This window comes from Amphibalanus amphitrite, unplaced genomic scaffold (assembly GCF_019059575.1).
Source record: "Amphibalanus amphitrite isolate SeventyFive unplaced genomic scaffold, NRLGWU_Aamphi_draft 000024F_arrow, whole genome shotgun sequence".
NCBI classification, from domain to species: Eukaryota; Metazoa; Arthropoda; class Thecostraca; order Balanomorpha; family Balanidae; genus Amphibalanus; species Amphibalanus amphitrite.
Window position 1 is genome coordinate 597,900 of NW_024881520.1, and position 25,737 is coordinate 623,636.

General features: G+C 49.6%; 1 protein-coding gene across 1 annotated transcript; it reads left to right on the forward strand.

Moving 5' to 3' along the window:
• Positions 1-136: 136 nt before the first annotated feature.
• Positions 137-25,418, forward strand: LOC122392827 (nascent polypeptide-associated complex subunit alpha, muscle-specific form-like). The gene is made up of 8 exons (XM_043388138.1): positions 137-239; positions 7,347-7,487; positions 12,855-13,015; positions 13,371-15,573; positions 19,063-22,050; positions 22,857-23,067; positions 23,451-23,665; positions 24,540-25,418. Exons 2-8 carry the CDS (start codon positions 7,349-7,351, stop codon positions 24,587-24,589), a joined length of 5,967 nt encoding a protein of 1,988 aa, XP_043244073.1. The 5' UTR covers positions 137-239; positions 7,347-7,348; the 3' UTR covers positions 24,590-25,418.
• Positions 25,419-25,737: the final 319 nt, after the last annotated feature.

Below are 25,737 nucleotides of genomic sequence, written 5' to 3' on the forward strand. Positions count from 1 at the left end.
GCATTTTAGTTAGTAATCAATTTAATGCTTATTTTGAAATATTATTTTGTTGTTGAAAAATAAAAATATCAAAAGACTCTGCTTTATTTCTACTGTTAGTTCAATTACACTGTCCATCGCTTACCCAGGGGCCTGCGCATGCGCGTTCGCTACATTGCAAATGGCGGATTTTGTTATTGTTAGGTGGCGCATATGAGGTTGAAAAAGTATTTTCGTTTTTCCTCCTCTTCCTTCCCTGGGTAAGTGTTAAGATTGCGCTGTGTTGAAGAGCATAATTTTCTCTGTATATTTCACTTTTCATATAGCATTGAAGGTTATGCCTTTAAAAATGCCGGTGCCTGCAATGTGGGCGTTTTTAGAATCTTTCTACCGGACTTTATGCTGAAATTTGGTCGAAGGGCTGGGCTTTATGGTAGTTAGTTTATGAAATATGAAATTTCAGGGGCAATTTCAACTGGTTTTGCTATAGTTTAGGTGATAATAATCTATTTTGTGCTGAAAAATTTTAACTCAAATTTTTGTCTACAATTATGAAGCATGTTGGAGTGTGATCTTTATGCCTTTTTTAGTGCATAATTTTGACAGTTTTAGATGCATTTGAAGCATTTTTGTGTTCTCTTGTAAGTTTTACCATTTTCACCATATGGGAAATATGATATTACTCAACTGGTATCATGGATATCATGACAGATTTGCTAAGATATTCTGAGCATGTGTTTTTGAAGTCGGTAATTGCAATGGAGAGATACGAACCTGGTTTGATTTTGAAATACATTGTTTAGTTTTCTTTTATCTTGTGCTCCACCCTGGTTATCTTGAATGTCTAGCAGCAAATCATTGTTGTTCTGGTGGAAACTGAAAACAGGGTGCCGGAAGGCATTTTTAGTCCAGTGACTATTGGGATATTCTTCCCCTCCTGGTGCCTTTGAGAGGCTAATTATCATGTTATTAGGTCAAGCAAATTTCAAGATCCTTGATCAAATCACCCCAGGTGCTCTGTTTTCAGGGTCCACCATAGACATCAGTTTGGGCATTTGAGATGACTTGTGACGGGAAGGTACATAGTTAGGCACTTGGGTACCTAGGTGCATACCGGATATGGTGGAATCTGAAAACAGGGTGCCTGGAGCAATATTATCAAGGCTCTTGAAATTGTCATGTGAAAACCCTTATCTTCAAGGCATTTAAAGCTGAATAATTTCACAATACTCACGTGGCCTAATTCAATGCCCTCCGGCACCCTGTTTTCAGATTCCACCTTGGATACCTGCCTGTCCATGTTTTATGAAGTTTTTAATAACTGTGTAAAGGAGGTTATTACTACATCATGTATTATGTTTTGCTGGGCAGGCTTTACTGGTTTGGGTGTATTCACTGAGACAAAATTAAACTGATAATACATGAGGCCATAAAAGCATATAGGTACCTGACTGCCCCATTGTCATTGTAAAGTTGAAATTTACCCTTATAATGTTCCATTCAATTGGTGTCTTTAGATAAAGGTATAATTCAAGGTAAGTAAAAGTTGAACACAGTAAGTAGGTAAAGTTGAATCCAACTTTTAAACTAATATTTGAATGCTTGTGATTTTATGCTTACCATATTGCTGTTTTTATTTCCAGAGTAGCATTGTTATATTATAAAGGTTTTTTATAAATGTTTTAAAATTTTGATGTTAGAGTAACAAGTTTGACCAAAAATGTTTGTTAGGCATTTAATCAGCTTCCAAATCAGGGGTTCAGATTTTGTAATAATTTTTTAATATAAATCTGATACCGTAAAACGGGGTGTTAAGGGACAGTTTTGAGGTGTTTTGTTATATACCGTAAAATGGGGTGTTAACCCTCGCCGGCCGAGGGGGGGGGGGGGTGCCGCCCCCCCCATAGGGTTTTTTCGCGATAGCTCCGAACACGCTGGCGATAGAGAGCTGAAACTTGGCATACCTGACCTTTGATCCAAGCCGCATCTTTTGACACCAACCGCATTTTTGGGTCAGGTCAGGTCACTGACCTATGACGTCATAAGTGAACCTCTGCACGGTCTTCAGATGTCGCAACTTCGCAACGCCCTCACTGCCAGAGGAGATGTCACAGGGAAATGAAACTTGCAGGATCTAGTATCCATTATGAGTCCCACAACTTGTATATCTCGGATTTTTCCTAAAGGTCATATGAGGTCAGGTCATTTTCGTGACCTCACCATTATAAGTCAATGGGGAAAAATTCAAACTGCTATTCTGGCGTCGGGAACGATCTCCAACTATCTCAAGCACACAGAATCGTGATTTGATGCACTCCTTGCAAGGTTAGATGCGTCACTTTTGCAATGTTGACCTTGCGTGACGTCATTTATGACGTCATCAAGGTCATATTAGTTTTTCGTCAATAACTCTTGATCAAATTGAGCTAGCGAGTCGGGAAAGCCACCAATGGACTCAGGAAGACCTGCCGAATCGAATGATATGCGACATGACCTCTTTCGACCAACTTCGTCACCTGGGGGTGCTGACCTGACCTTGACCTGAGGTCAACACCCCAAGTTGACCTGACCCGGACAAAAAGTATATCATTCGACGCGCCTGAGCGAGACGAACACGATGCTGCCAAAATCGGCGCTCTGCGGCCGTTTTTTGCGAAGTTATTCACCAAAAACTGAACCGTACCTTGGGGCACTTGACCTGACCTCAGAGGTCACCGGTTGACCTAGGACCTTAAAATCGGGTACCAATCTCTGCGTCTCGTAACGGCGCACACGCTCGTTTTTTCCGCGACGCGCTAGCTCCACCAGGGGCGAAACGGCGAGGGGGGGGTCGTACCCGCCCCCCCCCCCCCCTCGGCCGGCGCGTATGTAGAAAACCAATAGGTCCGGCGAGGGTTAAGGGACAGTTTTGAGGTGTTTTGTTATATAACTCAAGAAGGGTTGGAGATAGAAGCATCAAATTGTCAGCATCTTATGTGGAATTTGGGGCTTTACATGCCTGCCACATTAAAGTTTTTAAGATTGATACCTGCATATTATTTTTTATTATTTTTCATCACTGTCCCTTAGCACCCCAATGTGGGGTGTTAAGGGACACCTATATTATTCCAAGAAATGGTCATCAAATGCCCACAATTGGGGTGTGGAAGGGCACACAATTTATTTATTGAAATGTTTTGCATATTCTGTCACAAAACAAGTCAGGTTCATTCACCACTAATGACCTTTTTAGCCAATTACGTGTAATGCAGTTTACGCTTGTGGAAAATGTGCTAATTATAAAGTAAACAGAACCAAAAAGTAATCTTCTGTCATCAATAAAAACCCATGTTGAAGCTTGCCACTTGTCATTATGTTGCCCTCTTTATTTTAGCCTTTTTATGATGACATCACATTTACTTACCTTAGTCTCCATTGACCCATCATTGTAAAAGAGAGTGTTGAGATGTTTTGTTACATAACTTAAGATGTGTTAGAGATAAAAGCATGAACTTGCCAGCATTTTATGTGGAATTTGGTGTTTTCCATGCCTACTTAATTAAATTATATTTGGATATTATTTTTTATTTTTTTCTTCCCTGTTCCTTAGCACCCCACATCCACCTCAAAATATGCATGTATCCGGAAAAGAGAAAGAGGACGATGAATGAATGGGTGGATTTGCACAAGTTTTTCAGGAAACATGTGCAATACATGTGACAATACACCTATGCATTCATTTTCCCTGTACACCCACTAGTTTATGTGGTACACACAGAGTTTTGGAGATGTTTCAATTTTGTGAAAATGTAGCATGATTTTCAAATCCATTTTTGAACCAAATCACTTGCATGAAAGACCATACCATTTTGTCCTATGGTCAAGAGCAAAACAGTGTCAACTACCACACTGAAGTTTTTATTGAACCTTCTCAAATTAGGAAGTTAATATGACTCAAAGTTTTTCCCATGCAACTGTCCCTTAACACCCCACTGTCCCTTAACACCCCATTTTACGGTAACTCAAGAAGGGTTGGAGATAGAAGCATCAAATTGTCAGCATTTAATGTGGAATTTGGTGCTTTACATGCCTGCCACATTTAAGTTTTTAAGATTTATACCTGCATATTATTTTTTATTATTTTTCATCACTGTCCCTTAGCACCCCAATGTGGGGTGTTAAGGGACACCTATATTATTCCAAGAAATGGTCATCAAATGCCCACAATTGGGGTGTGGAAGGGCACACAATTTATTTATTGAATTGTTTTGCATATTCTGTCGCAAAACAAGTCAGGTTCATTCACCACTAATGACCTTTTTAGCCAATTACGTGTAATGCAGTTTACGCTTGTGGAAAATGTGCTAATTATAAGGTAAACAGAACCAAAAAGTAATCTTCTGTCATCATTAAAAACCCATGTTGAAGCTAGTCACTTGTCATTATGTTGCCCTCTTTGTTTTAGCCTTTTTATGATGACATCACATTTACCTACATCAGTCTCCATTGACCCATCATTGTAAAAGAGTGTTAAGATGTTTTGTTACATAAGTTAAGATGTGTTAGAGATAAAAGCATGAACTTGCCAGCATTTTATGTGGAATTTGGTGTTTTCCATGCCTACTTAATTAAATTATATTTAGATATTATTTTTTATTTTTCTTCCCTGTCCCTTAGCACCCCACATCCACCTCAAAATATGCATGTATCCGGAAAAGAGGAAGAGGATGATGAATGAATGGGTGGATTTGCACAAGTTTTTCAGGAAACATGTGCAATACATGTGACAATACACCTATGCATTCATTTTCCCTGTACACCCACTAGTTTATGTGGTACACACAGAGTTTTGGAGATGTTTCAATTTTGTGAAAATGTAGCATGATTTTCAAATCCATTTTTGAACCAAATCACTTGCATGAAAAACCATACCATTTTCTCCTATGGTCAAGAGCAAAACAGTGTCAACTACCACACTAAAGTTTTTATTGAACCTTCTCAAATTAGGAAGTTAATATGACTCAAAGTTTTTCCCATGCAACTGTCCCTTAACACCCCACTGTCCCTTAACACCCCATTTTACGGTACCAGCAGATTGTTAACACGCGCAGTGGAAGGGTTGCGAGTACTACGCCCAGTGGAAGGGGGGCGGATGTCGCCCCCCCCCCCCCTAAGATCTCAGCTCCCACTGGACCTAGAAAGACGAAATTTGGAGGGTAGGTGAAGGCCCTGGGGAACTCTGTTGTGTGTGAATTTCATGACCCTAGGTCAATATCTTCAAGGTCAAATGAGGTCAAATGTGGTGAAATCTGCCATATGGGCGACTTTTTTGAGTTTACACGCCGATAACTAAAAAGTTACCGGCCGATTTTCTTTCTTCTTTCACTACACGAAAGAATATACATTTGTGAGTATGTATGGTGAATTTCTAGTTAATCCAACAATAAATATGGCAGCTAGAAGCCTTCTAAGAGTAAGATGTCGCCGGCTGAAGCGGGATCGGCCGACGCGGGAAACGCGGCAATCACAACTTTGTGTTTACACACTCATAACTCAAGTTGTTACCAGCCGATTTTCAAAATTATTTGACCAAGACATTGCCTGTACATTGCTTAGTCTTCTCACAAAATTTGACGCGAATCGAATATAATCAGCGGTAAGGAGCGCGATGTAAAGACGGAATCGTCCCGCCCCGGCACAGTCTACAATTCAGGCGGGGCGTAACGGCTAGCGCCGGCCGCCGCGGCGACAGGATGTTTGATTTACACCGCTATTACTAGAAAAGTAGTGACCCGATTTTCTTATTTCTTGCACGAGAAGATCCGCAGTTCAATTCTGGACAGGTAGCCAAAATTTCACATTAATAGGTATTATGTTTGCGGCGCGAGTTATTGGCGAAACTTGAAATATAATTTGTGTTGATGGTCAACTCACATGCTATACAATACATTCAACTTTTTTTGTCAAAAGGAATCCTCTACTTTTCTATGTTCACATTTTAGTCCTGCTCACAAAGTATTATAATTTTGCTAAACCATATGGTGTGGTTTAGTGGCAAATTTTGCTAGATAATACCATAGGTCAATTATTCTGTCATTAGTTTCATATACTATTTTTATTCTTAACTGTCCTCAAACTCAAGGTCCTGTCTCTGCCCAGCTTCAGCTATTGAGTTGCTTGAATGAGCCCTGCATTATGAAGTATGTTGTGAAAAATGTATTAATGATAAGGCAATGTCAAGCTATTAAAACATTGAATTCTTCATTATTTTAAGTAAAATTACCAACAACATTTTTTACTTTTTTCTGTCTTGACTATTAGACAAGTAGCAATGTTCGATGTTAATATTAGTACAGATACCTATGGTTATTTTATTAGAAGGTAATTATTATCTCTGATTAATGTTTATGCATCATAAATCGCCAACCATTACTGCCTGCATACAGCTGAATTCCTCACAAAAATGTTTGCAGGACTCCTCTGAAACGGTTCTCCTTGAAGACCATCCAACCTCATCCTAGATTTTTTGGAGGACCCACGGGAACAGACCCAATGATAAGGCAACATTCGTTAAGCTTGAAAGATCTTAACACTGTTTCAAGAAAGTTGTAATGTTGCCTATTTTTGTTTTAAGTTAAGTGTTGTTTCTCTTTGTTTTCTTCTCTCTGCATGGGAGACTATTTAATTTTACCTTGTCTCAGCAGTCTGTGCAGTCCTGTTGAATTTTTAACTAACACTTTCAGAGATGCTGTCAGCTAGTTAACCCACCTGTTTTCTGACAATCTTCACCTGTTCAGATGCAAGGAGAGGAGAATATCCATTGTGTGCAGAAACCCACCAATTGCTGAAATGGGGAGAATACACTGGGCATTGCACAAGGGAACCTTAACTCAGTTAACAGAACTCTAATGATTGGACTCTCTGGTGGTCGCAAGCTGCTCAGCACCACTTCTCCCTCCCCCCGTAATGACGTTTATGGTGACACTAGTATGTGCTCGTAATCGCTGAGTCAATGCATTTATCAACCTAACCAGCTTCTATATGGTTATTGATAAGTAGCGAAGTAGCATGAGGCAACATGAACTTTTCCATGTTGATGCTATGTTTCTAAGTTTCTCTTCTAACTAAGTTTAGTTTCTCTTCTACTAACTTTCTTCTTCTACTGTAATGCTCATTCATGAAATGCTCATTCATGTAATGCTCATTCATGTCACCACCAGGTCTGGTGACAAACTGTGCAGCATCACTAAGGAGGCTGCAGCATCAACGTCCTGCCTCAAGACATCATGTTATGTATGTTTATACACTGACAAACCCCTTTTTCTCCCAAATGACTGCGCTGTGAAATAAGTCTTGCAATTTCTCATATTTTGTGTTTTATGTTTCAGATATGGAGGAAGATAGTGGAGGCGAAATTGTGGAAGCAGTAATTACATGTAATGGTGAGCTAGAGGATCCAAGTTTTAAGAAAAACTTTGGGTCTCTGTTGAGAAGGCTAAAGAAGAGGATAGCAGGAAGCTTTGGAAAAGGCAAGTTGATAAAATAGGGGTATGGGATATGAAGTAGCATATCTTTTTCTCTTTTCTGGGTACATGGTTATGCCTTTGCTATGTTCATGGGTAGTGTTTGAGATGAGATACCTGCCTGGATTTTGGAAAGGGAGACATATGGTTTATATTTTATGGCAGTTTTTTTTCTGTATTGCCTTCTCAGAAGAGCCAAGCATTGTTTTTATATTGGAAACCTTGTACTAGAGTGGTCTTATTGCCAGCTTGTTTTTATATTCATTGTTCGATTGTCTTCTGAATGTGTTAAGAACTTGAGGGAATGGACCAGGGTGGCTACCTATGCTCTTATATCCTACATTGATTCTGTAGTGTGGATGAGATTGAATTTGAGAGAGGTTTGAATTTGGCCTAGGAACACTGCATTTTGGTTCACTTGAAATGGTTAATTGGTTAATTGACTGGGCAACCTGAAACATGACGCAGCTTAGTTGACACATCAAACACACCATTTAGCTGTTGACACAATTATCCTCATGAGAATTATGCATGACCCTTGTCAGCATGCATTAGCAATTATATAGCGTTTTAGTTACAGTGACATATGCCGGCATGTAAATGTGATACTTTATTATTTGTAACTTCCTATGTGCCTCCTAACTAGCTCCTATGTAACCTCCTAGTGTAACTTCCTATGTAATCATCACACTCACACAGTTGTCAATGAACTGCCTTGAAAACACTTTTATTTATTCATTTTTAAAGCAATACAGTTTCAGATTCTTGTTGATTTTTTGTCTTGTATATGAATCTTTTTAAGCCATGTCTGAACAGGCGAGACTCACCTGCTTAACTCACCTGGTTGGGTTCCAATTCCCGTTTTGAGCCCAAAACATCGTTAAAACCTAGATAAAAAAATGTGCCAGTCAGATAGAAACACTACTCACATAATTACAATCAGGGCTGCGGAGTCGATTGATTTTCGGCGACTCCGACTCCGACTCCGACTCCGGCTTTCAAAAACCAGCTCCGACTCCGACTCCGACTCCGGGCAGAATTGTCGACTCCGACCGACTCCAACTCCCGACTCCGACTCCGCAGACCTAGCAGGGCTGCGGAGTCGACAGATTTTCGGTGACTCCGACTCCGACTCCAGTTCGGGTTTCTAAAATCGACTCCGACTCCGACTCCGGTCACAACTGTCGACTCCGACCGACTCCGACTCCGCAGCACTGATTACAATACACATTATGGCTGGAATTAGGCATCTTCAATGAGCATGAACATAATATCGATGGTGTATTGCTGTATGCCTGGGTACAAAATTAAGACAGACACTTTGTTCACTCTGCCACACAGATGACCACTGAAAAGTAGATTTTCTTTGTTGGATCATTTCCTGAGCCTTCAGTTCTATGCTCATTTTGCTGTCCTGTGATTGAAGTTTCCCAAATTTTACTTGTAGTACCTATGTAATCAAATCATTTTGATCATTAAAGTCATTTTGTTAGAGAAAGTAGCAAAGCCACTGGTCTAGGTTGGGTCCCTATCCTTTTTCAGTCTAGTTTATTCAAGAATCCAATATTGTGATGCTTTTAAGAACGAACTATTTGACGTTCATAATAAACAAAGTAAATGTGTAATGGAATATTACTAGCAGTGAAAATTTCGAAGAATGGTAGAGATGAGTGTTTCTGCTTGTTGGCATGACAAATAGTACAGTAGTTACCGCCCAGTGCCCATTCTTTTGTCTTCCATGGCGTTTCACTGCTCTGCATTCCTGTGCACAGTCGTCGCACAACATTTGCAGCAGGCACACCATTCAGCAGACTGGGGCTACAAATGGGTTAAATGATCCTCTCTAATGGCATATGACATATTCAGTTAAATGGTGAAAACGTGTTTCTCGTGAACGTATATTTCGTATATTATTTCGTATATTAGTTCAGACATCACAAATGCTGTAAAGCCCTGGTGATGGTAGTACCTAACTATCGATATTCTATCTACAGCATATGTAAGGTCCAGCACCCCTCCCACAATCCCATCCGGACCAACCATGCTCAAATCACCCCACCCCATTCAAATTAAACCACCCTACCCTATACGTCGTCGTACATGAAAATAGCATGCTACACATACACATTCACAGATATCACACACATTGTCACATCACGGTAACACAATAATTTCATATTTCGTACATCTTGGAATGCTTAGCCAGTCAATTCTTTAAAAGTTCCTGAAAATCTTTGAAACAATTGACTTCAACCACACTACGTGGGAGTCTGTTCCATTCCCTAATCGTCTTAGGGAAGAATGAATGATGGTAAGGGAGAAGTCTAGACTGAACCATTCTAATTTTTTTCTCATGATCATGCCTACCAACATAAGAGGGCTGGCATATAATGCTGTTGAGTTCTGTGGATAACTGCGATAGCTCACCGTTGAACATTTTGAACATAAGGCACAGTCGAGACTCACTACGTCGCCTTTCCAAAGTTTTCCATCCAATTTTTTCTAACATTTCATCAACACTGCTATATCTCTCGTAATCGTTCAACACAAATCTCGCAGCACGTCTTTGAACCATCTCAATTTCTTTCTTTAAACCCTCTCCACATGGGTCCCAGACACAGCTTGCATATTCCAAAATTGGCCTGACTAGTGACATGTAAGCAGTTTCCTTCACAGCTTGAGGGCAGTCTCTAAAATTCCTTTTAATGAATCGAAGAATTTGGTTGCCTTTTCCAGCGACATATTCTACATGTTTTTCATGTTATTCTACATGTTATTCTACGAGGGGGTATCGAAAAGTTCTGATCATCACCACGAATGAGATGTGATGGAAATTTGATTTTTTACATGATGTTCATTACTCCTTTAGAAGTCACCACACACGACCGCAAACTTATTGCATCGTTTCTTGAGCTGCCTCAGGCGGTCATTGTGGGACATTCGCACTGTCCCGTAAATCACTGCTCCATCTCATCAATGACGTCATTTCTGTCCTTATATCACCGGCCATACTGTGGATTCTTCATCTCCCGTAACAATCAAGAGTCAGTTACTACCCGGTCAGGTGAATTTCTTAGATGCGGTAGGATTTAATGTGCACATCATGTTCTTAATCTTCAATCGCAGCTCAGGATGAATGGGCGGGAGCGCTGTCGGTGCGGATAAAACATCTTTCTTGGGCTTTTTTGCGGCGATTCTGCTTGAGGCCATCTCGCAACTTCTTCAAAAGTGTGCAGTGGTGCTTGCTTATCATTATCCGACCATAATCAAGACAATCGGTAATGACTATCTTACGCCAGATCCAGAACACTGATAGCATTGACCTTCCATATCGGCTTCTGCATCTTCGCCTTTTAAGAAGGACAGATGTGCCGTGCTTAAACTTCTTGATCATCTTTTTGTCTCTGGATCATGCACATAGACCCAGCATTCGTCACAAGTCATCAAATTATCGAAGATGTCTTCAATTTCCTAAAAAAAAGCCTAGTTTTGATTTCGAAGGGCCAAGACGCATTTTTCTCTTGAACAAAGTAGACACACGAACTTCTAAGCGGGCTGACTCCTTTATCGTCTGTAGTTCTTCGCTGATAATATTTTCAGGCACTGCCAGCATCGAGGCCTTTCTGTTGCACAATCATCTGAAAGGTCACACGACGATCTGTAAGGATGAGGTCCTCCACTTCCTTCACAGTCACCACCTTGTCAGTCACTGGTAGCCACTCACTTCTTGACTCCCCTGCAAGGGCCATGCAACCAAGTTGAAAATTATTTCTTCATTTTCGGTAAGTGCATGAGATGGGCTTTCCTCGCCATAAACTGATTTCACGTTCTTGATGTATTTTCTCAGTGTGATACCGTTTCAAATGCATTAGTTGGATGACGGTTCGATCCTCAATGGGCCCAATACTCATCTTTTTTACTTCTAAGTCTCTCCTACATAAGATAAAACCACTTCTCAGGATTCTCTTTGCGGGAACATTGTTCTTAAGAACCAAATATAATACCAACCAAAAATCATCAAAATCGGTCTACATCTTCTATGTGATGATCAGAACTTTCCGATACCCCCTCGTACAACGTATTTGGCGTAGTAGCCTTTCGGCCTATCTTGCCAAACAGTATCTGTTATAGTGTGTGTCTGCACATCAAATTATATCTAGATTCTAAGTAGGTATCAATAAAAACCCATAGCAGTGTCTTTCTGAACAGAAAGTTCCAGGTTGAAAAGCAAGTGATTTGGCTCACTCATTACTTCCAGCCATCAGCCTTTGCATTGCCACCAACTGCAAACCATCTTGTCAAAAGTATCTCGTACTGAGTGTCCGAGAGACTCGAACTCGGGACCTGAATACCGGAAATATAATGCTCTACCAACTGAGCTTTGGTTCGGTCAAGTTAGAGAAGCACCCTAACTATCTTAGGGACGTTTGTTCGTACTATTTTTGCACAGGTGATACGCATTTTCTGAGTGGAATCGTCATGGGTCATCGAGACCGTCGCGCCTGTTCGCGTTGACTGTAGTTGAGAGCGATGAGTGCCACTGAGCTGGGTAGGACGGCTAGGTTTCGGGGGAGAGCTCCCGTTCCGGCGGCAGTGCAGACGACTGCACTGCCGGTGCACTAAGCCGCGCGGTCATTGTGCGGGTATTGTAATGTGAATGATAGCGTGATGCTGAATGGAATGAATCGGTGTTATTGGTGGGGGCTTACAATAATACCCATGAATGAAATGGGCAATAACAGGTGTCTGTGGGAGGATGGGGGGGGGGGGGGTCTGTCTGGACAGCACGCATGAAGAGCTGTCTGTTTTGTCGTAGCGGAAGCCGGTGCAATAGCGTTGCCGTTGCACAGTTGTTGTGATTATTTAATGTACAGTCTACAGAACGGGGCTGAACTTGCATGATTGATGGCACTGTACGAAGTTGGCGGTTACGGTACTTAATGGGTATTTCACTAGTTTGATGATGCTATCTCTGGCTGTTGAAAAATGTAGGAGGCAGCCTAGGTGATTATTATGGCAACAACCTAAATGAAGTATTCATTCTTTTAACAAAGACAAGGCAACTATAGTTCTTGTTAGGTATTTTGCATAAGAAACAGTGGTCTTATGTTTTTCCGCTGTTGATTAAATGTTTTCAATCGAAATGTTTCCATAGTTGCATTTTTTAGCATTGTGGGAGTTATTCCGAACAATGATGGAAAGTTACAAGGGAATTTCTCGATCGATTAGATTGTTTCATATTATTCTTCACCCATATTTACACGTTTGGACAAGGTGTGTCCCATCCATCTTCAGTGGTCAGCACTGATACAGACCACATCGTGCCTCCGAAACAGCCCCGCTGACCCCTCCACCCCACCTCCACTCCGGCAGGACCCGAGCTGGTGGTTACCAAAATGGAGCCGTGGAACTCTGTGCGCGTGACGTTCAGCATCCCGCGCGAGGCGGCGCTGCGGCTCCGGCAGCTCGCCCAGCAGGGTGACTCCACGCTGCGCACGCTCGGCATCCTTACTGTCCAGGTGGAGGGTGATCAGGTAAGCGCTGCGCGTGCGCACGTGCCGGAACCAGGTGGTCGTCATAGGGTACGAGGCGACTTTTCACTTGACTTATTAAACATGACTTCATATGATATGGTGTTTTTTAGGGGGGGGGGGTCATTGCAGCGAGGCTTGCGCTTGCCGTATGGTATTCGATTGATAATGTTAGATACGTGTTTGTGACGTGATCAGCTGTTTGGGCTAGTTCATTGGAAATCGTCGATAATTTGGTCACTGCAATAGTCGATCGGATTGTAAAGCGGATTGATCCCGCACTGTAATTATCCGCCGGTATTGGTAGGATGCTATCAGCGATCTCTGAACTCTGCTGATTGCTGGTGATGCTCCACAGGTGATCTCACTGACGCTGGCCGGACGTAACAACGGGCCGCCGCAGGAGATCGTACTGCGCACCGAGGAGGCCGGCGCGTCCACGGCGCCGCAGCGCAGTCTGGCGGACGTGCTGATGGCGGGCGCCGGCGAGCGGGCGCTGCCGCCCCCGCCGCCGCCGCAGGCCGCCGCGCCGCCGTCGTTCCGCAGCCCGAACGTGGTGGCGCCCGTCAGTCAGGCGGTGCCGTACCCGGCCAAACTGCAGCAGCGCGCCGGCGCCGCCACCTACCCGTTCAACAGCATGTCGCACGCGGCAGCGGCCGCCGTCGGCCACCGGGAGCTGGCGCAGCCGGCGCTGCCGCCTCCCCCGCCGCCCCCGCCCCCGCCGCCGCCACCGCCGCCCTACCGTGGGCCCGGCCAGCAGCAGCAGCAGCAAGTGGCGGCAGCCCAGGCACCGCCGCCGCCTCCACCGCAGCCGCCGCCCCCACAGCCGGTGGCTATGGCGGGCGGCCCGGCACAGCGCGAGGGGGCTCCGCAGCTGAAGACTCCTACTCTGACCAGTATCGGCAGCCCGCTGCTGGTGAACCTGCTGAAGAACGAGCCGGCCGTCTCGGAGGCGGCGATGCAGCGCACGCAGCTGACCCAGTCGCAGCAGGCGGGCCAGCCGCCGCCGCCGCAGTCGCAGTCTGCGCCGCAGCCGACCCGATTGTCGGCCCCGCAGCAGTCGGTGCGGCTGACGCTGCAGCACCGGATGTCTCCGGGCCCGCTGCAGCAGATGCAGCACCGCGCCGGCCCGGCGGGCGTGCAGCAGGTGCGCCGCTCGCCAGTCGGCGTCCCCGCGCGCGTCTCGTCGCCGGCCGGTCTGGCGCAGGCGGCCGCCGCGCGGAACTCGCCCGTCCAGCTGCCGCTGCGCGTGTCGCCCGTCCAGCTGCCGGGCTCGCCGGCGGCGCGGCCCGCCACGCCCGGCGTCGCGCGGCCGCACCCGACGCGCGTGGCGTTCGTGGCCCACCCGGGCCGTCACCACGCCACCATGTCGCACGGCGCGCAACCCGTCGGCAACGGCGGCCTGGTGCTGGTCAACAACGGCCCGGCGCGGCCCGGCCACCAGCAGCTGGCTCGCGCCTTCTCGGGTCACATCAAGCAGACGCGGCCGTCCCTCCAGCACGTGCTATCGGGCGGACCGCGACCACACCGGCACGAATCGCAGCCGCGAGCGGCCGGCGCGCCGCCGGCCACTGTCGTCGCCTCGACGTCAGCCACATCCTCCCCCTCCTCCGCCCAGATCCGTCCCGGCCTGGCGGGCGCCAGCGGTGCACCGGTGACCACGTCGTCGCCGCCGGCGCCGCTGGCCAAGACGCACCTCAGTCCCGGCTCCTCGCAGGGGGGCGCCGGCGTCGCCCCCGCCTCAGGTAAGCCCCGCCAGATGCTCATCAACCCGCTGACCGGCCTGCTGGAGCCGATGCCGACCAGTGACAGCAGCTCGGACAGCGAGCCGGAGCGCGCCCGCTCGCCCTTCCCCGAGAACTCCAACTCGATTTTCTCGGACGAGGAGTCGAATCAGAGCCTGCCCAACATGTCCGACTCTGAGGCGAGCAAGATGTCGCTGCTGAGCGGCGCGTCGGACAGCCGGCGCGCCAGCCGCGGCGGCACGCCCAGCCCGCGCTCCGTCTCTACCAGCCCGGCCGCCGAGAAGATCAAGCTGCGACTGAAGCTGGAGAAGGCTGAGCCGGTCAGTCCCGTCAGCCCCACCTACAAGGTGGACGTGTCGTTCGGCAGCAGCGCTAACTCGACACGTCGACCCGACCGAGCCGCCGGTAACGGCGCGGCCGCCGCGGCCGGTGGCACGCCGGGCGGTGAGGAGCCGCGCGTGCCGCCGCTGCACATCTCGCTGCGCGGACGCAACGCCGCCGTGGTGGTCTCCAAGGAGGGCGGCGCGGCCAAGTCCAAAGACAAGCTGAAGCCCAAACTGAAGAGTACAAAGGACAAGGAAGAGTCGGCGTCCGAGGCGCTGCTGACGCCGAGTGACGAGGCGCCGCTGAAGCTGAAACTGAAGGACCCGGCGCTCAAGGCGCGGCCCAAGGACAAGGACAAAGTGAAGCGCGTTAAGCGCAAGGAGGACAGCAGTGATAAGGGCGTGGGTAGTGTGAAAGTGGCGAAGGTGTGCGAAAAGGACGGGACCAGCGGCGCGCCTCCCAAGGAGCCCTCTCTGGTTAACCACGTATTTGGTAAGCGAACCGCCTGCACTGGCTGATCGGGGGTGATGGTGGTGCTGGCTTTGGTCTTGAGCATGCTTCTCGTGTTGGTGTTGTGCTTAGTTTCCTATCCTACTAAGTCCTTTCAGGTATCGGTTGTAATTTGCGACAATCTGAATACTAGAAACCTAGATATTGTATTGACGTTAGGAGCTGAGCTTGCAAACAAAATTTAAACTCGATGTTTATTTGATATTTGCGATTTATTAACGATTGGGCTTAACGAATCAGCGATTTAATTTGTGGTTGATAAAGCAAAAGTAGTATGATGTCTGAGGCGGACCCGTGACGCTTTTGTCTAGCATTCGCAATTCCCTCGATCGGTCAACAATTAGTGGTCCCCGAACAAGTAGACGTCCCCATCCCTTTCCCGTGATTTTGACTTTTTTGAATGCATGCGGTATATGGGTCACAAGTCAATTTAGTCATGGGTGTCGAAATTGATCCACTTCAAATAACTTACAATGACTGGTCTGATTGCGCTGAAGCTTGGCCTTTTGCTGGGCAGTGGGCTCCCAACCGGTGATGCGTTTTCATGTATCATAGTAAGTTGTGGTGCTGCTGGAGGGTAGGTAACTACTAAGGGTCGCTTCTCTGTCTCAATTGCGGTTGAGCCGATCGTGCGCAAAGCTGACACTCCATTGGGAATCGACGTAATGGGTGGCCCGCGCAAAGCAGTTAGAGTTACACTTTGGAGCCCGTGTGCACTCAAAATGATTGCATTTAGGGCTCGTTTGTTTTTACATAAATGGTTCCATTGGTTCATCAATCGGAGCTAATCTGGGATGTATTGTCTAGGTAGGAAAGTCTCTAATTACTTCCGAGATGCCTTTAGAATAGCTGCATATGCATGAATATCCCTTAATTGGCGTAGCCGCTCGTGTCTTCGTTGGAAGACTATCGTCTCATCAAAAATTAGCATAATGTCCAATAGGATTAGTTCGACTGATACACCACACAAATGCGCCAACGACCACCTTGTCTGGGTGGTTTGAGACTTCAATGCCCTTACCAATTACGATAGTATCTTTTCTAACGTGGTGACCTGTGTCAAATAAGAACAGGCCAATTCTCTGTTTGAAACAATATGGATTATCTCAGTCAGGTATTATGTGTTGCTTGCTTCCCACATCTATTCAGTGTTCTACTATGATTATGTCCAATTATAGCCTCAATCGCCTATCTTGGATCTTTTTTTCCAAATTATTATCAACGGCATGCAATCTTCATCGTTAACACGTTGCGCCTTTTCATTTAAACATATAACGGGCGTTCCAGCAGTTGCGTCACACATTCGATAATTATCTCTGCTCTGCCGTACCCCATTAGCGGCTATTCTGAGCGCCCCGCCCGCCGGCTCTGCCATCCATAATTCACTGAGCGGCCGCGCACGCAGCCAGCGTTCTGCGCGACCTTGAAAAACGGCCCATTCCACCGCCCGTGGCCCCGCCTTACGGCGAATGGCCGCCCTCGGATGGCCGCCATGCCCCAACGATAAACAGACTCGAGCGGTTTCACAAAATGCTTATTTAGTCTATTTTGAATACGTTCAATCAGTTTTAGTTTAGGGTTATTAGTTTAGCTGGTTTACGAAACGTGTTAAAGGAAAAGGGTCACCTTTAACATGGGGTTTGAAACTGAGATGGCCATCTTGTAGCCCGTGTCCGAAAACCCCGAGAGTGTCCCACCTTACGGCCGATTTCGGCCTCCATTTGTAGGTATCGGCAATTTTAAAAGAAAATATGCCAGGAATGCGTCCTTATCCCAGGAATGCGTTCTTATCCTGTAATACAGCCACCCGCGGCGAGGCTTTGGTTTTTAACCAATCAGCTCCAATCAGCTCAGCTTTAACCAATCAGCTAATCTGACACAAGCCGACGAGACTGTCTCCTGAAGGCTGATTGGCTTGAGTGTGATGTCATCGCTATGACATCATACAGAAGGTGCGGTAGAGAGTACAAACATAGTACCAATATGTTAAATAGTTTGACATACTTTTTTGCGAATTATGCACTTCTGGCACCAGATTTAAAAAGAACATGAAAAATAATAATGTCAAAATGAAAAGCAACGATATCTTCATATTTCACGAAGGTGGCACTTTTCCTTTAACACGATACGTTCACGATTTCTTTGTGGAAGTAATGTCAATATTTCGCTGCTTAATATAAACATACATTATGATAGTTTTTTTTCAGTCGATCGCATTTATTTCGGATTGCCGCCGGCGACCTCGGCACTTTCAGCCATAGACTGTAGAGTTTCCGTTTTACATGTCAAACTGTAAAGTCGATCGTGCTCGGTATATCGGGAACGGCGATCTCGCTCCGCAGTCACGCCGAATTGGAGTCGAACAGAGCCGCATGGCTGCTGCCGAATGCCGCGACCGTTTCCGCCGCTGCGTCGGCGTGCATGCTGCCCTGCGGCTAGCCATTCGTCACAATTAGAGATAATTGCCTTCAGTGCCGAGTGGCTGCGGCTCCGGACGACCCTTTTGACTCGGTGTTGCGCGCTTGGGGTTGGTCAGTCGGCTGTCAAAATGGTCCGTTTGCATGCTTTGCTCTGCACGCTCTGTCGAATAACCCTCACAATGCGTATTTATAGGATGTGTAGTATTTTGGGTGCTATGGATTGGTGTATGGCTTTCTATTATTATTCAGTGTACTTATTTTCGCAACCTTATCCTGCCTCTGTGTACATATTTTTATCTGTGTACTATCTCTGGTGCTGGACGTTGAATGTGTTTTCGAATAGTATAGCTGTATTGCTATGCACACATGTTGCGGAGTTGTTGATCCTCTGAATCCTTGCATGTGCGTCTATCTTATTTGTCGATGCAGTATGCTTATTTTCATGTATTACGTCGTTTACCGATCCTTCATCCGAGTCACATCACAGTCACATCTAGCCTCTTTTGTATGTAATCGATGCGCCAATTTTCTATCACTTCATGCGTTTTTGCTTGTGCTGTGTAATGCGTACCTACCATTATTTCTTCTTTCCTCGGTGTTTGTAATTACCTGGTTGCATGCGAAGCCGTTTCTTGTTAATGTCATGTATGATGCAATGTTTCATTATTTATCCTCGTCGCATAGCATCGTAGGCTACCTACCCGCCAATGCCATTCTGAGTAATGTTGTGCGTCTCGTCTAAGTTACCTACATAATATCCTTGTCTAAACGATATTGCCACTGGTCCTATAATCCTAAATGCCATCCGATATGTGAGTCTGTCGGTCACTGGTTTGTCGATGATTACTTCCAGTGCTTTTCTGATCAGGCTTTGGCTATCCTCTTTTTGTGCATATTTGTCAATAATTATCAATGTAGGTAACGTAAGCTGTTTGCCTGCTATCCATGTTTTCCTGGTTGACCCGTTTCTGCGTCGCCTACAAGTGGTGACCCTGTCTGTCTCACTCCTGCCTGTCCGACCTCTGTCTAACCCACGCCCGGTCGCCGGCAGGCCTGCACGACGACATGGACCTGAAGCACATCCCGCCGGTGCCTCCGGAGGACATCTTCTCGCCGGACCCGTGGGAGCCGCGGCCGGCGCGGCCGCCGCCCGAGCCGCCGGCCGCGCCGCCGCCTCCTCCGCCGCCGCCGGCCGCCTCCACCTCTCTGGCGCTGACCGTCACCACGCTACCGGCCACCCAGAAGTCAGCCTCGGCGTCAGCAGCGCCGGCGGTGACGGTGGCGGCCGTCACCTGCCTGCAGCCGGCCAGCACGGCCGCCCTGGAGAGCGCGCTGCGGGCCGGCCGCGCAGAGGGTGATGCGCTGCGTAAGGAGGTGCTCACACATTGCCTGGAGAAGAAGGTGAATGATGTGTGCGCCACCTCGACGGCGGCCGGCGCGCGGCTGGGCGATGTGCTGGGCGCGTGCACCTCGCTGGCGCTCTCCAAAGTGGAGGGACTGGCCGACAGTCCTTCGGTGACACCCAAGGGTGACCCGAGCAACGGCCAGGGCGAGGACTCGGGTATCGAGTCGATGGACACGCAGTCGGAGAAAAGTCCGAACCAGGAGGAGAGTCCCCACCGAAAGGAGGAGCTGGACAGTGAAAAGCACGAGCCCGCCGCGCACAGCCATAAGACTGAGTCGGTACCGGTTTCGGTAACGGACCAACCCTCGGAACGAGTGCCTTCCCGTACCTTGAAAACGGAGAGCATAACAGTGACTGTAAATACGCACAATTCGAGTGAAAGTGTGTGCCCCGCCGCGAGTGTTGCGAATGCGAAACCCACCAGTGTTTCAGGCGACGACAAAGTACAAGTTGTGAATAAGGTAAACAAACGGGAGGAGCCGGCCGTCTCCATCAGCTCAAACTCTCTGGAGACTCCGGCGGCGTCCGCCGGCGGTAGCGGCGCCGGTGCCGCGCCCAAACCGCCACCAGAGCCGTCAGGCGCTGCTGGCACCACGCTGACGGTGCAGGTGCGCCTGCCACCGACGCTGACGCCCGCGCCTGGTGTGGAGAAGCCGGTGAAAGCGGCGCCAGTCGTACCGACGGCGAATGCGGACAAGTCTGCAGCTGCTCCGACCGTGAAAGTTGAGAAGCCGGCCGCGACTGTCTCGGAGAAGGCGCCGGCGGCGACTCCTGGCGCGGCCAAGTCGGCCGGACCCCAGGAGAAGCTGTCGGCACTCGCTGAGAAGCTGTCAGCACCGGAGGACAAGGCTACGGCGTCTGTGAGCAAGCCGCCTCTACCTGTGGACAGGCTAAAAGAAGAGCCCAAAGCTGTGGTCAAAAGGTCGCCATCGGTGGAGCAACCGCAGTCGGTGGTTGGAAAGCCGGCAGCTGAGGAGGCGAAGCCAGCGGCGGTCTCAGAGAGCAAGCCCTCGTTGACAACCAACTCTGAGCCGGTCAAGATCTCGGTAGCGCAGGCCAAGTCCCTGTTGACCGCTGAGGCTGAACCTGTCGCCGAGAAGGGCAGCACGGGCCACGCTCAGCGCGTCAACAACATCAACAACATCGTGGCGAAGCTACAGCGGTCCTCAGACCCGACGGGGGAGCACTCTTCAGCATCGGTCAAGCTGCCGACCAGCGCGACCGACGCGTCAGCGTCTAGCCGGCTGAAGCCTGAGACTCCCGCGACGGTGGCGTCGACAACGCCGACGACGTCGATGGGGTCGACGGCGACCGTGACGGCTCCCGCCGCGCCACCCGCCGTGTCGGTAGCGCCCGCCGCGCCGGTGGCCGTCGCCGTGGCGAAGGAGGCTCCCGCAAAGCCGGCTGACCCGCCCGCAGAAGCGAGAAAGCGGCCAGAGCAGACGGTCACCTCTGCCACGGTCACGACGGCGCCCGACTCGCGGACTGAAGTGCCGCCGGCGGTGACGACCAGTGCGACCGTGTCGGCGGCAGTAACGACCACGTCAGCGGATGCCAAACCGCTGGCGGAGGACGCAAAACCGCAGCCGTCGCCAGCCGCGGCGGCAGCGGCCGCCTCCGCCAGCACGGGTCGCACCACGCCGCTCAACCTGCCGCCCGGCTCCAAGATGCTGCCCATCAAGCTGATCAAGGCGGTGACCCCGGTATCTCGGTCGGGCGCCGGCTCTCCGCTGCCGCAGGTCCCGCTGCAGACGCCGTCGCTGCGCGCGGCGCCGCCGGCGGCCGTGGCGCTGAAGGCGCCGGCGGCCAGCACCCCGTCGGCACCGGGCCGGCCGGCCGAGCGGCAGCCGTCTCCCGAGCCGCCCGTGCTGAGTCCGGCCGCCTCTGACGAGGCGCGGCCGCCGGGCGTGAGGCGCAGCGACTCGAAGGAGCTGCCGCCGGACCTGGAGCAGCCGTCTGCCGACGAGCCAGAGCTGCTGCGCGTCAAACCGCCGCTCTACACCTACTCGAACCCGGACAAGGCGCGCGAGTCGCCGTCCACCGGCTGCTCGGAGGGCACCGAGCCCGAGGGCGCCGACTCGACGGCCGTCGACCCGTCTCGGCTGCTGAAGGAGATCCTTCTGCAGAAGGAGGCGGTCTCCAAGGTCGAGTCGGACCACAGCTATTTAAAGCCCACCCGAAAGAGCCTGGAGGAGCTGTCCATCCAGATACCGGACTCGGAGGCGGAGGAGCGGCGCACGACGCGCTGCACGCGCGCCAACTCGCGGCTACACAGTCCGACGGTGGCCAGTCCGACGCCGGCGCGCGCCAGTCCCGTGGCGCGCACCGGCGCCGCGCCTAGCCCGCGCGCCTCCAAACGGCGGCGTTTCGAGTCGGGCGGCAGCAGCGTCGCCAGCGACGACCACCCGCGGCGAGCCGACACTCCCGACGCCGACTCGACGGGCCCGGAGCGCTCGCGCAGACGGTGCTCGGAGAACGCGGCCGGCCTCATCAAGGCGTGCATGGGCATGGACGAGCAGCGCACGCGGCCGGGCACGCCCAACGCCACGGGTCGCCGGGAGGAGCCAGCGCGCCGAGTGCGAGCCGCCGCGGCAGCCGCTGCCGCCGCCGCCGCCGCAGCCGCCTCCAGGAAAGGTGAGTAGCCGCCGGCTGGCATTATTGAGACAGGGATGCTTTGTGCGTTAGACGATATTGGTAAGTGCATTGGTTAGGTATCCGACGACATGTACTTGCTGAGTGCTTTTATTGAGCTGATTAATGTAACTCGACTCGTGAACCTGGCTTATGAATGCCATTACCTATGTGCTTCGACGTCTATTTTTCTTTGACTATCTAATCCCTCGACCATGTTGGCTGTTTTGCTGCTAGTCTGAGTCCGATCAAACTAACATTAGCTGTAATGTAAAGCTGTCCGTGTTTCTTATCAAATCCACATTGCAGGAATTCGATTATGCCGAGTCCTGTGTAGCTCCTTCCGAGCAACATGTTTCAGCTTATTACCTATCTAATATCGTCAGTCGTATACCTATCTACAACTCCTACAAGCCCATCCTAGTTATCCAACTTATATTGGAGATTGCTCAGATCAGATTGCTTACATAAGACCATAAGCCAGTATTTTATTTGATGATAGAAAGGCTACAGGGCTTAGGTTTACAGCTAAGCAGTTTGGTGGCACATGCTTTTTAATAAGCTAATAGTGCAAGTTCTTCCAAGTTCCAACAGCTTAGTGGTTTCGCCAAAGGGTTATTGGATGGTATTTTTGCAGACCCTATGATATATTACATACGTAGGGCGTTAGTCGGCTTCCATTGTATTCTCCTCTTGCAACTTCCATCTGGGAGGTGCATACATAATTGTATACGTTGTCGGTACGATCCCTCCCATCTGGTAGCCATGTGAGTTACCCTGACCCCCTCCCGTGCCCCCGCCCCCCGCAGAGGACGCGTCAGACGACGAGTCGGACCGACGCTCGACGCGCAGCACCGACGAGGCGCGCGTGCCCAGCCGCACCACACCTCGCACCAACCACGCGGCGGCGGCGGCGGCCGCGTCGTCCCCCTCACCGGCGCCGGCCGGCGCTGCCGCCACCGCCTCCACGGCCTCCGCCACCGCCGCCGCCAAGAGCGACGACAAACTTAGTCAGGAGAGGTGAGTTTGTGCATCCACGGAGCTCTTGGTGTGTTCATGCTGTTGTATGAAGGACCCCTTAGAGCGAAGAAAGCTCTTTGTGTTTAGTGCCTGTGCTTTGTGTAGGTTAGTAACTTATTCGCTATCAACTGTACTGGATAAACCGATCAGTTGCATGGAATATGTTCGCTTGATGTGCTTCATGAATTATTGATTCACTTATTAGGTCATTGTTTGTCATTGCTTTCATCAGCTGTGAACTTTGCCTTTGATTCGTTCATTTGCTTATTCGACTTTAACTCATCCAAAGACTATTGCTCAAGCATCAGCCCAGTTACCTTCATGGTTCTCCCTGACTGACTGCGTATTGGCCTACACTAACTCCACCGTCTCTCTCCCACCAGGTCGACAGGCCGAGCGTCGCGCTCGCGGGCGCGGGAAACCAAAGCCAACAGCCGCTCGGGCTCTGCCGAGTCTCTGGATGGCAGTACCGGCCGCAAGGGGCGCCAGCCGGCCAAGGGTCGCGCGGCGGCCGAGCAGTCGGAGCGCGAGCCGTCCGCCGCCGCTACCCCGGCCGCCGGCAAACGGAAACTGCGGAACAGCGCGGCCGGACAGCTCGGTGAGTCGGTGTGCGGGGCGCAGAAGGCAGGGGGGATACGGCGAGCTGGAGCTGGTTTTAGGGAATGATTGAATGGGAGATTAGAACTGGTGTAGCTTGAAAGCTGGATGTTTTTTTTTTAAGGCAGAAACACTGGGGATTTGAGATATCAGGCGAGGCTGTTGCCTCGACTTGTGGTGGTATGGTGCGTTGAAGGGTAGGCTGCATCGTATCGGTGACTAACCATGCCACCGGCGGCTGCTTTTGGCTGTCACGTCTCCTGGCAATAGACAGTGACCGAGTAACCCTCGCGGGTACCTACCCTCTGTGGTGTGGGTATCGGGCATTTCCCGTTGTTTGTTGGTGGATAAGATCGGTGCGTAACCCCGAAATCAGCTGATATGCCGGGGGGGGGGGGGGGAATTAAAACGTCGTTTATGACATACATTGAAACTACTTAGCAACACAAATGCCATTTCAGCTCTTATGCGTAATAATGCCTTCTAAAAATCCATCTGCGCCCCTCCTCATTGGGCCGTTCTGCAAGTTCCGAGTGTCCGAGCGGGAACGTCATCTCTCTAGCTTTATGCGCAGTTGTTCCATTCATACCAGTGTTGCTATGCAATTTGGAAGCGCGGAAAAACCCAGTGCAGGGCCGCGCCCGGGGTGTATGACGTCATCGTTTAAAGGTCGGCTGGCTGCGGCGCTGACCGGCCCGCGGTGGGTGACGTAATACTGACGTTACCCAGCCCGGTCAGCGGCTGGACGTGTCACCCGTTGTGTATCCCGTGTGTGCAGCTTTTCTGACTGATGGCGTTAGTCTATGTATCGCTCTCTGTGCTTAGCGGCCGCCCGGTGTCGTGTTCCACCTTTCTAACCGGCTGCCGTGTTTCAGATCCGGAGGCGTCGGCGTCGAAGCGGAGGCGGGTCTCGCGGGACAAGTGACGCCGCCGGCGTGCCATGCAGCGTTTGGTTTTCGCCCGTTTTCCTTAGTGCAATTATGTCCTGAAATTTAGACTAGCGTGGGCCGGCCGGCGGGCTGCTCCGCTGGCCGGGGGTGGCGACCGGGCCCTTCCCGCCTGCCCCGCCCCGCCCGCCCGCCGTCAGCCCCAGTCTGTCTGTTGGTTTGCGTTCAGCTCTGCCGACCAGCGTACCCGTGATCTCGCAATAATGAACTTTTGGGGTCCGCGCCGGCCCGGCTGGTCGATCGGCTTGCGAATAATTATGTTTAAGCCTTTTATTGTTGCAAATTAATGAGTTTACCTGCATAATGTGATATGACAGTGTCGAATGTGCGCGACTCGGCGTTTTGAAGGAGTCGGCGTGCATGGGCGTGCGTGTGCGTGGTAAACAGATCATGTCTTAAACTTTTGCAGTACCGGGCTCTGGCGCCCCCGTCTGGTTTGTTGACATGAAGACATTCAGTGCATTGGCGTGTTGCGATTTGCTATCACATCGGTGTAAATACTGTTGGGTGGTCGACGCGTGCGTGGCGTGTTACTCTCATCGTGGGCCGGAGAGCTACAAATATTTACGGGCGCACGCGGGCGGTGTGCTGGCTGGTGCTCGCGTGGCGCCGAGTCCGGGCGCAGCGCGCCCGACCGGGGGAGTCTGTATATAGTCCCCTTCTTGGCGCTGCGTAACCTTTTTTATGAGACAACACGTACTTGGCCCGCCCACTGCTCGCCGATATTGTAAATACCTAATGTGTACATTAGTTGTGTAAGAGTACCACATTATGTACACAAATCGTTAAATCCACGGACATAAATGACTGATTGTTTGATGGAACCCGTTTCGGCTCAGCGGAAATGATGGTGACAGGCACTGTTGCGAGCGAGGGCCGATGATAACATCCAGGGAATGCGTCCCCAAATATCACAAGTCTTCGCACCTAGGAAGACATGATTTTAGCGTTATGAAAGCCTTCCGACTACCCAGAAGGCTCGACACTTACCGGCATCGCGGAACAAAAATCCCACTGCGCAATAATTTATCATATTGACACTGTATTGGATGACATTTTCACAGCATTCCCACGGGTTGGCACGCCGCCAAGTCTTCTGCGGGCAGCCTCGACGAGTGGCGCTCAC